Source organism: Daucus carota, chromosome 1, assembly GCF_001625215.2.
Source record: "Daucus carota subsp. sativus chromosome 1, DH1 v3.0, whole genome shotgun sequence".
Classification (NCBI taxonomy): Eukaryota; Viridiplantae; Streptophyta; class Magnoliopsida; order Apiales; family Apiaceae; genus Daucus; species Daucus carota.
In genome coordinates, this window is record NC_030381.2 from 49808089 (window position 1) to 49821719 (window position 13631).

At 34.9% G+C, this 13631-nt stretch overlaps 1 protein-coding gene across 1 annotated transcript; it reads left to right on the forward strand.

The window, feature by feature from the left end:
- The first annotated feature begins 232 nt into the window (after positions 1-232).
- LOC108201105 (uncharacterized) lies at positions 233-3858 on the forward strand. The gene is made up of 2 exons (XM_017369416.2): positions 233-3380; positions 3478-3858. Exon 1 carries the CDS (start codon positions 1529-1531, stop codon positions 3335-3337), a length of 1809 nt encoding a protein of 602 aa, XP_017224905.1. The 5' UTR covers positions 233-1528; the 3' UTR covers positions 3338-3380; positions 3478-3858.
- Positions 3859-13631: the final 9773 nt, after the last annotated feature.

A 13631-nucleotide genomic window follows, 5' to 3' on the forward strand; every position in this document is an offset into this window, starting at 1 on the left:
TATAATTCAAAAATCTTATAAAATTATAAAAATAGAATGAAACTTGTTTCTCTTTTATATAAGTATATTGATGATGATTAGTAGGTAATAAATTTATTTTGGATTATAAAGAAATTATAACCATATAAGAAACAAAATTTGTTTTGGATTAAGAAAAAAGAATCATAAATATATATATAAATATAGAGTCCTATTCAACTACAAACCACCTAAATCTAAAAACTAAAAACCTGAGACCAGCCCACTTTTCTTATTAGCCCAGTCCACTTCTCTGACTACAGTTGCTTACCGCTTCTCTGTAATTGGTAGGAAAATGATATACACAGCATATACATACAAAACTATGCATATCATACACATACAAACAAACTCATCCTCTCTGATCTTCACAGCATATACATACAAAACTATGCATATCATACACATACAAACAAACTCATCCTCTCTGATCTTCATCTTTTTCGATGTCTGATTTCTATGTTTGAGAAGTAACGTAATAGATAATCTCAGATGCATCCATGTGAGAAGACATGAAAATCACTAAGTTTAACAGCACAAATCACTATTTTCCAAACTAATATCACTGATTTATAAAGCGGTTATTACTAATTTATAAATCGAATATCACTAATATGTATAGCAGAAATCATTAATTTCTATAACTATATCAAAGTTTTAACAACACCAAAATCCATGTATGAGCTTTAATCATTCAAGACATTAAGAGAGAGGTCGTCGAAAAAGATTAGGGGAAGGGAAGGAAAAGATGGAGAAAGTGATGACGGAGAATGGACAGATCTGGTGATAGCGGGGAAAGAAAGGTGATTTAGATGACGGGGAAGATGAAGGGTGGAGCTGGTGACGATGATGGTGAAATCAAGGTCAGAGATGGATGGATAATGATGGCGGATCGTAGGTGGCAACGGTGGTGGGTGTTAGTTCAAATCAGGGGAGGTAGGGGTTGTTGGTCAGAGGCATATCTGGGTGGATGAGGTGGGTGGGTGCTGGGTTTTACTAATTCCAAGTGTGGGGATTAGTTTTAGCAGAGTGTCTTTAGTAATTATAAGAGTTTTAATAGTGGTTTTTAGTTTTTATTTTAAGATTGGTTTGTATTTGATCAAATGCCTATAAATATATATATAGATATTAGTTACTTTGCTTTTTTAATCTAACAATATTTATTTATCCTATCTGACAAATGATAAGTTTTCGATAATTAAGCGAATCATACAACCAAATTATCTTCGCCTATTATTATATATAAGTATATAGTATAATAATATAGATGTTAGATAAGTTTTTTTTAGGATAGGATTAATTCTTTTTTAAAATTTCCAATCAACATCACAAAAAGAAACTAATAAAATAATCGAGCTAACATCACAAAAATAAAATAGTAAGATAATCTGCCCCCCTATTCACACTTACGGATCCTCTCTATAAGCAACTTTACCCTAATTCTTCTATACCCTCTCCAATTTAATCGATAAAATTATCTTGTGCTTTCCGTTGAAATTTTGAGAAAATCATGACGACGAGTTTAAGCTCATCAGGCAAGGTGGTTTATGCAGTCACAAATCATGTAGCTTTTCTCGATAAAGAATCAGTGCATGCAGACTTTCATCCCCTGATGGATTTCTTGAAAAACTCTCCGATCAGTTATGCTCTCTCTGCAAGCCCCACAATTTATACTGAAATTGTTCAAGAGATGTGGAACAAAGCTGATTGCACCACAAAGGGTGAAATAAAATTCACCATCAAGGGTAATTCCTATGTTTTAACTCCCTCTGTGATCAATGAAGCACTTCATTTGCCTAATTCTGATTTCGAAAAGTTACCTACTGATGAGGAGATTATTTGTATGTTGAAATTTATTAAGTATGCGTCGAAACCCTGGCAGTTGAGTCATATAAGTAGGAGGTATCTTAGGAAGGAGTGGTCGTATTTCTTTGATACTCTGACAAGGGTTTTTACTGCTAGATGTAGCGGTTATAATGCGATAACTATTTTGGTTCAGATCATTGGTTATAGTTTGATGTTTGGGAGGACGATTGATATTGGAACGTTACTGCTAAATGAATTTTCTACAAAATTAGGCGATGTCGGGAATAGGTCTAAAGTGGTGTATTATGCTAGGTTCCTTATGATTATTGCTAATTATTTTTGTGAGGAACTTAGTGTAGATGATAGAGATGATACGTTGCCGCTGTGTTCGCAAAAAAAAGTGTTGTTTTCTCACCTGGTCACAAACAATTTTTATGCTGAGGTTGAGTTTGTGCTTCCAGAGCACATTCGTGCACAACTATCTGCTATAACTTCTTCACCTGCACACACGAGTTCATCGCTAGTTCCTCTTAAAATCGAGGATGTGGAAGAGAGCCGAACTTCTCCTGCCCAAGAAGCAATGCCCTCACAATCTGAATCCGGAACTGTAGTCACCTCATCAGGCTCCGTATCTGGTAAGAGGAAGAAGACTACTCTGTCTACCATAAGCAACATGGGCAATGAGGGAAGTCAAACAGCAAATGCGGTAAATTCACCTCGGAAGAAGAAGTATGCAAGGAGAGTAAAACTTGCAAGGAGTGGTAGTGTTGTAAATCAAGAAGTGCCTCTTGTACGAACTACGGATGAGGCATCACCAGTGGAGCTTCCTCTATCTTTGGAGGATGAACAGAGAAATAATGGCCTTCTCTTCCTGCTCGAACATGCACAAGATGCGGAAGATCGTCAACACCTCATGAATGCAGCTTCTGTCTTGAAATCTCAGTTGGTGGCCCGGCTCACAAGTCATACTGACAAACTAAGGACCGAGGATATGGTTAGCCTTGCTGATAAGTGTTACAAGACACTTGAAGGATTAGGAGATGATTATACATCTTTTTGCACTGAAGTCAACAAACTAATTGCACAACACCAAGAGCTGGCATCTGCTGCCAGAAAGAAAGACAATTGGAATGATTGGGATCTAAAGGCTCGTTATATTCACCAAGTGCAGTTTCTCTCTGAAGTGAGACAGAATTTATCCAGTGCCCAAAACAAACTGTCTACAGCTAAGACAAATGCAAAGTCATTGAAGCTCGAAAGGGAAGATCTGCAAAGTGCATTACTTATGCTTACGGAGGAGTTGCTTGAGGCAGAAGAAAGAGTCGAGATTCTGACAGCAGAGAGGGATCAATGCAAAGAAGCTCATCATGCTGTTGAATCTGAACTCAGGAAATTGGATGCAGATAAGGAGGAAGCTAATGTGGCACTTAAAGCTATGGATGATCAATATAATGCTGCCAAGAATGAATTTGAGAGGATGAGTAATTACTTGCTACAGTTAGTAAATAAGTAATGGAATAATTTTACTTAAGGTTCAACTTATGATAGTCTTCCTGGTAAGCAACATGCAGTCTTGACTTCTCTTTCATTTTTGTAAATTGGCTCTTGTTATTATGAGAATTCTGGTCTAATTTCACCACCTCTCTTTTTCAGTGTAACCTCAACCAGTCTCTGTTGGGCCCTCCCCGCTGAATATCAGGATTCTGGACCTGCAAATGCTTTTTTCTTTAAATTGGCCTTTCCGACTTCAAGTACCTCCCTGGTGTTGTAGGACAGTGATTAGTATGTTCTTGCGCATTTCAGAAATTTTTGAGTATTGTAATAAAAAATGATGTTTTGGGTTTTTTCAATTAGCTCAAATAATTTAGCGTGTTTCATGTATGTCTAACATTTGTGAAGTATTTTAAATGTCTGTTGGAAGTTCATTGCATTACTTCACATTGGTCGTTTTTATACCAAGATTGAGTCTGGTTTGCATAAAGGTATTCTATTCTGACTGATGAGATTAATGGATAAGAAGTAATATTTAAGGAATCGAGGTTCTTATGGTGACAGTGGTCTTGATGGTACGTCTTCGAAGTTTATTACATAGTGTTAAATTACAGACACTTATCATGTATAGTACATGTTGGTTTACCAAATATCTGAATATGTATAGTGATAATTGGCTGCGTAAGTACAGATGTAGTTAATATTGTGTACCTTCTTTCAAGTTCTTTCTGTTCAGGTAAGGTCAATCACACGAAACTTAAATTCTAAAGCACCTCAAACCCTTGACCTTCGGTAAGCAAGGAAAGGGATATTTCAACGCTAAGCCTTGCAGATGCATAAAATTCTGTTATAACTAAATTCTTCTGTACTGAAATGATTGCTTATAACATGTCTACCTTGAACACAATATTTATGAGCTTAACAAATCAATTCTTTTGTCATTATTTCATCTTCTTAGTGATTTGCGTGAAGTGAATTTTCTTGCTTGGTAGTCTTAGTGACTCTGGAAAATGCTTGATCTATCATATGAAGCAGTTGCCTCCTCTTGTTCTTTGTATAATATACTTCTCTCTCTGGATCTTGCTCTGTTACTCAGTTATTAACTGTTACATATTTTACTGAATTTGCCTTTATATGAACTTCTGTTTCTTATTAAAATTTTCGAGGAACAGAATCATGATGTCAGGCCTTATTGTCTGACGTAGTCTTCTTTGTTCTAGTAAATTTGTAGAACTAGAAACCCCGGGTGAGGCCTCATTTCCTTCTTTATACTTCTTTCCCCTAGTAATTTTTTTAGAACCCGAATCCTCTCTGGAGTCGAGTGATGAATGCTTTTTTCTGCTGCAATCAATTAAGAATCAGATCTCGTGTAGTGTTAATCGAGTCCACGGCAAATGAGGTCACTGGAGTTTTTTCTTTTTCTTCCCAACCACTCTTCCTGGGGAAATGGTGTATTGGAAGGCCAAAACTGACACTTGATAACAAATGGCATTATACGTTTTCTCTTCAGTTCAACTGTGCAAAGTCAAATGACAACATCAAGCTCCAGAGAGGGAAGTGAAAGTTCCAGAGAGGATTTCTGGTTGTTTAAGTGTCAATTCTGGATTTAAACTGATGGAGTTTGAGTGTTCACTTGCTCTTTGTGTTTATGACTTGCAAGTTATTAATGGAGTGACCACCGATCCTTATTGTGTGTGGTTGTCTGGTTGATGAGGCAGGAAAATGGTGTTTTCTCTTGGAATTTACGTTTTAGTGCTGAGCTTAAGGAAGGTGGGGTTCTGATCAATATCACAAAGGCCAGAACAGTTTTAATAGAAGTACCTGTGTCTTGCAAATGATATTCTGTCTAAACTTTACTCTATTTTGCTAATACTGTTTACATAATCAATATTCGCTTTATGGTTGGTTAAAATCAGCTGGATCTTCTTATTTAAAGCTAACGGAGCAAAGGAATTTACCATGAGGAATTACCTTTCTTTTACGCATCTGTCCATTAACAATCTGTAAGAGCCTGTTGAATTTTCGCAGGGTGCACTAGTTTCCTTTATGATTCGCTTCTTCTGGAATCATCATTTTTCCCCAGGAGCTTTACTCCATTAGCACCAAACCGTAATTCCCGTCAGGTCCTTAAGGACCCTGTGTCAGAGAATCCTGTATGCACATTCCAACACTTTAGGCAGCCCATATACCCTGCACTCTGCAGAATCTGCAACATAACCTGTTTATGCCTCGCTAGACAATGACGATAGTCCATTTCTGCAACTAACTGTTGACATGTTGCTTGATCAATGATACACAGTCGTTCAGATGTGTTCTGTCATTGTTGGACAATCGGGCTTATTGTCTGTGGTCAGAGTACCTTTCTAACATATTCAGAACTATGCAGTATATTTCTCTGAATACCAGGAGGATTAGCATCATAATTTTCGTAGGTTGTCGGGCTTCAGCAAAATAAATAAAAAACCAAAGTAAATGGCAACAGTAGAAAACTCGGATAAAACAACTACGAAGTTATGGTTCAATAAGAGTAAATCACACTTTGCACCCCTATCTTTGGGTCGTTTTGCGATTTGGTCTCATTGTTTAAAATTTTGCAAGTTGCACTCATGAGTTTTTAATCTGTAACGCTTTGCACCAACTTAACACTTTCCATCCAAACCACCGTTAAGTCAAACAGAAGGGAGGGGTAGTTTGGGAAAAATTTGCATGGGGTTTAATTAAAAGCAGGTTTAACGAAAAAAATCTGTTTTAACGATAAATAAAATAAATATTAAAACATATTTTATAAAATAACAAATAAATATTATAAATCACTGGATAGGTTTTTAAGAATTTTATAAAATATATTATAATATTTATTTTATTTTGAATATAGTGATATGTAAGAATAATATGTGTTTTTTTCGTTAAAATAGACTTTGAATATTTAATATTTAAACATATTTGATAATTCTTCTATAACTTTACTTTAAAGCACGATTTTCTCTAAATATTTAAATATATTTGATAATTTTTTGCTGCAAAAGTGTCCAGTTATCAACAAATGTTAAACCAAAATCATAACAGCAGTAGCCTAAAACCCAGTTTTTGACAAGTAGAAAAAAGAAAAAGAGGAGCTTCCAAGGAACTGTGATCTATAAATTTAACCTATGCAGTTTGAGTTAATATGAAAAAAAAGCAAGAACCCAAAGATAATACAACACTGTTATTACAAACTTGGAGCCTACTGAATTCTGATACTTATTATAACTTAATCGCACACTTTGTTATTTTTAAATATTAAATGTTTAAATATTAAATATTAAAATAGCAAAAAATTATCAAATATATTTAAATATTAAATGTTCAAAGCCTATTTTAACGAAAAAAACACATATTATTCTTACATATCTCTATATTCAAAATAAAATAAATATTAAAATATATTTTATTAAATTCTTAAAATCCTTTGTAGTAATTTATAATATTTATTTGTTATTTTATAAAATATGTTTTAATATTTTTTTTATTTTTCGTTAAAACAGATTATTTTTTCGTTAAACCTGCTTTTAATTAAACCCCATGCCGATTTTTCCCAAACTACCCCTCCTTTCTGTTAGACTTAACGGTGGTTTGGATGGAAAGTGTTAAGTTGGTGCAAAACGTTACAGATTAAAAACTTATGAGTGCAACCTGAAAAGTTTTAAACAATGAGACCAAATCACAAAACGACCCAAAGATAGTGGTGCAAAGCGTGATTTACTCTTACAATAATGTAAATTGTTTTCTTCTCTAAATAAAACATTTGGAATAAAGAACTAATATAAGCAACAGAAAATTATATTGATATATGATCTATTATATCATACAGTTCCTCCATCCCCTGATCTTTGTATCGTATATCTCTCTCTTGCTGCTTTTACCATGCTTGATATTTGAATTTCGAGTTATATACTCAATTTTGTCAGAAATTATGATTTCCAGCTTGTGATTACTTGTATTTCTTCTGAGATTGCAATATTCTGGTATCCGTGATACATTCTCATTTTGCATTAGCATATCTGCATGATTCCCTTGAACCAGTGTCTGCTTTTTTTTCAAATAAACCATAATTCTGTATCTTCTCATCTTGCATTAGCATATTTGCATCTTTGCACTTTGAGTCAGTAATTCAGATAGACTGGTGGTTGGATTAATTATGTGACTTAACGTGGCTTAATGTGATAAGCTGGGAGTTTAAAATGTCTTTTCAGATAATTTTGATTTATTAATGACTTATGGGTTATTAAAGTTGTAATAATAAAGATAAACTAATATTTATGCCGGGGAGATGCTGGGCCTTTAAAGTTTGTAAATTCTCTATTAAAATAAAATATTATCTTATATTTGGATGATAGTTTTTATAAAGCTAAAAAATCAAAAAATTAAGTCACTTGAAAAATTACCTTAAACTAACTTCTGGTTAAAGTCCGTTTTTTACTTATTTCTGACTTTAAGTCAGTTTCAGGCTTATTACATAAACAAACATTTTTAGTTTAAAGTCATGAACAGCTTTAAGCCGAGACAAACAGGCTCCTAGAGTACTACCTACAACTCATGAGTTTGAAATCATGACAGCTGAGAACCGGCTTCAGAATGTTTATTGTTGGAGCCTCAGCTTTTACACATATCCGCCATGATAGAATCCTTTTACCAAAGGTTACGTGCTTTTAAGACTCATGCAGCTTATGAGAAACTAGGAACATAATAGTGGAGAAGAGGACAGTTCTTTATTATTAAGAATTGGATATTAAAATTACAAATATACAGCTCTGTTATAGCGCCGACCTTAAGTATTGTTTGCTACTAGCTAAAGCAAAGTATGTAGTCACCCTCAGATGTTGATCTACACCGATACTTTACCACTGTTACACTTTATAGTGTGATATTTTCATAGTAATCTTTTTAGAATCTAAATTTTATGTGGAGTCCATTTGATAAATTTCGGAAGGCATTCTTGCCTTTATGTTAAATTATTTTTCCATTAAACTTTTTCGAACCTGAATCATCATGTCAGGCCTCCTTGCCTCTTTCAAACTTCTCATCCCTAATAAACATTTCGGAACCAAATCCACTCTCTAGAGTCAAGTGTTAGCTGCTTTTCCTTCGTTGCAGTCTCTCCAGAGGTCAAAGGATCCATATGATCTCCTCTAGAGTTTGTTAACTATAATGAGGTAACCATGGGGATTCCTTAATTTGCTTTCCTCTAACTTCTATTCCCTGGAAATACATTCGCCTCCAAAACTTTTAGGACGTCAATTGATAAATCTGGTGGCGAGGCAACAACAGACAGTGTCTTACAGATAACCTTTTTAGATGGTGGAGCATATATAGTTGTTTACCACTAGCATTTGAAATATAAGCAATGTTACAGCTGATAGGATCAAGTGCACTTAGTTGCTCAATCTTTCTTCATTATTGGTAGAAAATCTGGTTTTAAGATTTGGGTATAGATGTTGGTAGGCTTTGCCTTGTTGGTATAATAGAGCATTTGGTTTAATACTTCAGAACATAGAACAAAACAAAGCAGATCACAATAACAAAATATAATTATACATTATTTTGATGGATTTTATGATCAGAGGCCCGATTTAATGGAGTTGAAGGTTCACTCGCTCTTTGCTTTTTTGACATGCAGCATAGTAATGAAGTGATCATCCATCCTCATGTATGGTTATTAATGTAGCTGGACAATGGTGTTATCTCTTGGATTTTACATTTTACAGCTGAAACAACTTCAGAACTTGACGCAATGTAATTCTCCTCACGTACCAATTTCTGGAAGTAATTGTGTATTGCAGATGATTAAATGTGTAAGTTTACTCTCATTGGCATAACTATTATGTGTTCTTTGGTCGAGTACAATTCTCTTTTTGGTCAGTTGAATCTTCTAATTATATATTAAGCTACCAGAGCAAATGAATTTTACCTTGTTAAATCTTCTTATATTTGAACTTCTGAGAATCTGTTAGCATGATTGTATATCTCAATTGGTTAAGGATTTATCCTTTGTGACCAGGTCCGAGATCCATGGAGAATTTTACTCCCGAAGTTGAAACTGTGAAACAATTTGCAAACGATTGTGACTAATACGAGGTCACATTTCTAAATGAATGTGATTAATATTTTAATGTCACGCGTCTGTGTCAAAATTTGAAAGTTAATACGCGGATGAAGTGTTTTACAAACAACTCCAATTATTTATATATTAGCATCCGGGAATTTCACAGAAATCAAAAGTGCTAAACATATTTATGCTCGACCCTTTTCTTTATTGGAATCAAACTTTCAACACAATTTATCAAAACTATAAAAGACTGTGTAGAATTTAAATGGCCTTACTAGAAACAGACCCATGACTCAGGGTTTTAGGGCTAGTTTACATGATTGTACAACAATTCTTTAGAATTTTTTTAGCAGCCCATATATCACAAATGCACCGACATTTTTCTCTGGTAGTTCTTATTTACTTGCAAAACCATTGTTTTCTCTTGTAGCACTATTCGCTGGCAGAATTACTGTTTTCTCGGGTAGTCGTGATAAACTGTTTGCCAATGATTCTGAGTGTAAAATTTCACTATGGGTGGGCGATTCTTTGTTAACATTTAACTTATTGTTGACGTACATTCCACCAAAACATGGTCAAGTAATAAGAGTATTTTAATCATTTTTAATAATTCGACTAATCAGGTTGCTAAAGTAATATTATTTCAAAAAAATCGGTAGCTAAAGTAATATTAATCTATTGCGAGCATTATCATTTTTAGAAATCTAATAATGCTCGATAATTTCTAAAATTCCTAAAACACAGCACATAAAGTTTTAACATTAAAAAATATATCCAAAATTGGCGGAACAACCGGCAATTCGGTTGAAAAACTTCCAAAATTTTCAAAACACAGACACACAAATATTATTAAAATTGAATATAAATCCATAATTGTCAAAAAGTCGGTCGAAAAACTGCTGACATGGCAGTCTTGACCACGGCCGCCCAGAAATGGGGCCTACTTCTGGAGTCGGTCGTAATTAGCGGTCGGAAAAGTTAATGTTACGATCAGACCGGTGTGAAGTGGTAGTCGGCCATTACCGACCGATTTGGATTTCCTCGTCGGAAAATAGGCGGTCGGAATAGTGCAGTCGATAAAATCACTGTTTCTTTCAGTGAAATTACGCGTATATATATACTTACCAGTTGAAAAGAAGCAAACAAGTTAGAACAACTTTGATAAAGTTCAAATTATCAGGAATGGTGACAGGATTATTAGAAGCTCGCACATTTATAAATACAGCAAACAAGTTAGCATCACTTTGATAATGTGAAATTAACTATGAGAAAAATGACAGAACTCTCAGAAGCTTTGCCCAGAGAGCCTTGATTCCTTCATCAGCACCCAAGGAAATCAATACAGTTCTGGCTTTGGTGTTGCAGTGCACAAATGTAAAACTCCCATCAAGATGCTTAAGGACCCGGTCTCGGACGTCCAGACAACAAAAATAATTCAAGTCTGCTTTATTCAGGCATTCATTAGTTCTCCTATCAACTTATTTACATGATCGTACATCAAATGTAAGAATGTTTTAGCAGCCCATATATCACAAATGAACGTACATTTTAATGCGTCTAAAAACATAGTTTTACAACTTTTGTTAAAAATTTTCTTTTTTCGGAATAAAAATTTAAACGTCAAATTTTTATTCGGAAAAATAAAATTTTTAAAAAAAGTTATAGAACTATATTTTATAGGAGCATTAAAGTCCGTGTCACGCCCCATCCCCCAATGTTAAGAATTGAGAGGGACGGAAGGAGTATATTTTTTATTTTGAATAGAATTTAATTTTCATTCTAATCGTTGACGAATATCTAGTCGTTTGGTACGTTTGGGTCAAACGAGTAGTTTAGATTAACCGGATCAAATTAATATTATTCCATAAAGTTTACAATTTCATTTAACCGACCCGAAAATATCTAATTAAACCGACCCGAAAGAATATATGTAATTGAAGCTCTGGTTATATAGACCATCGTCTTTTCTCTCTGTGTTGCTATAGTCCTTCGTATATCTCCCAGATTTAACCGCAAAAAATTTCAAGAGTTGTGATAAAATCCCCGTTCAATCGAAATGCCAGCGAAAGAAACATACACAAAATTCAGTCCATCAGGCAAAGTTGATTATGCCATCACAAATTATGTAGCTTTTTGGGAAAAACAATCAGTGCCCGCAGACTTTCATCCCCTGATGGATTTCCTGAAAAGTTCTCCGGTCAGTTATGCACTCACCGCAAGCCCAACAATCTATGCAGAAATTGTTCAAGAAATGTGGAGCACGGCAGATTGCAGGAGCACAAACGGTGGAATAAAAATCAAAATCAAGGGTAAATCTTATATCTTAACTCCTTGTGTAATCAATGAAGCACTTAATTTTCCTAATTCCAACTTTGAAAGCATACCTACCGATGATGAGATTATTTCTATGCTAAAATCTCTCAATTTTAGGGGTAACCCCTTGTGTTTAAGTCAAGTACATAGGAATGATTTTAGGAAGGAGTGGTCGTACTTCTTTGACACTCTAAGTAAGGGTTTTGCAGCGAAATGTTGTTCCTATGAGAGCATAAATATGTTTATTCTGAGAATTGCATATTGCCTTTTGTATGGAAAGAGAATTGACATTGGTAGCCTGCTGCTTGATGAATTCGCTTCAAAATTTGACCCAACGCAAAAGAGAGACCAGGTCATCTACTATGCTCGATTCCTTATGATTATTGCTAATTACTTGTGTAAGGATTTTAGTATAGAAGACAAAACCGATACACTCCAAGTGCGTACACAATCAAAGCAATTGTTTGCGAGCTTAGTAACAAAGAATCGTAATGCTAATGTTGAGTTTGTGCTTCCAGAGCACGTCCGGGTACAGATCTCTACTTTATATTCCTCACCATCACAAACAAGTTCTTTGCTAATTCCTCCTAAAATGGAGGATGTAAGAGAAGGCTATACTTCTCCCACCCAAGTAGCACTACCCCCACCATATCAGTCTGGAACCGTAGAAAGCTCCTCTGTCTCGTCTGGTAAACGAAGGAGAACTAATATGCCTTTTATCACTGAGGATGGCAATGATGAGGATGAAACAGAACCTGATGTACATCCACCACAGAAAAGGAAAGGTGCACACAAAGAAAGACCTGCTAGTAGTCTGCTTGACAAAGATCATGAAATGCCCAAATGTGACCTTGTTCTCCTGCTTGAACCTGGTATGGAACAGGACGATCGTCAACACCTCATAAAGATGGCGACAAACAAACTAAGGACGTCGTTAGATGATCTTCAACAAGAACTTGCCGATAACATCCTGTTATGACTCCCCGTCAAGGCCCTGATCCAGTCAACTTCGTTCAAGAAAAAACGGTACTCTCTAATTACAAACCCTATTTTTGTTTCTGTTGGAATAAATTGCATGCTATCTCACATTGCGATATTAATGTTGTGTTAATTATGCCCCTCTGGTTGGAACTTTGAAAGGAGTGACACCTGGAGACTGGTTAATTCAGTAGATGGGCTGTGTTATTGACTGATTTCACCACATTTTATAGTACTCCACATTTAACCTTTAGAAAGTTTCTAGAGTTTTGCTCAAATCTTCATTCAATTAGAAATGTCAGGGAAGGAAACATACACAAAATTCAGTCCATCAGGCAAAGTTCCTTATGCCCACACAAATTATGGAGCTTTTGTGGACAAACTACCGGTGCCTCCAGACTTCCATCCCCTCATGGATTTCTTGAATTATTCTCGGTAAGTTATGCACTCATCGCAAGCCCAACAATCTATGCAGAAATTGTTCAAGAAATGTGGAGCAAAGCTGATTGCATAATCACAAAGCGTGGAATAAATATCACAATTAAGGGTAAATCTTATATCTTAACTCCTTGTGTAATCAATGAAGCACTTCATTTTCGTAATTCCAACTTTGAAAGCACATCTACTAATAGTGAGATTATTTCTATGTTAAAAGCTATCAATTTTAGGGGGAACCCGTTGTGTTTAAGTAAAGTACATAGTTTTACAACTTTTTTTGAAAAATTTCTTTTTATGAATTAAAATTTAAACATCAAAGTTTTATTCGGAAAAATAGAATTTTTAAAAAAAGTTATGAACTATATTTTATATAGGAGCATTAAAGTCCGTATCACGCCCCCGTCCCCCAATGTTAAGAATTGAGAGGGACGGAAGGAGTATATTTTTTATTTTGAATATAATTTAATTTTGGGAAAATGAATTTTTTTACCACCTAACTATT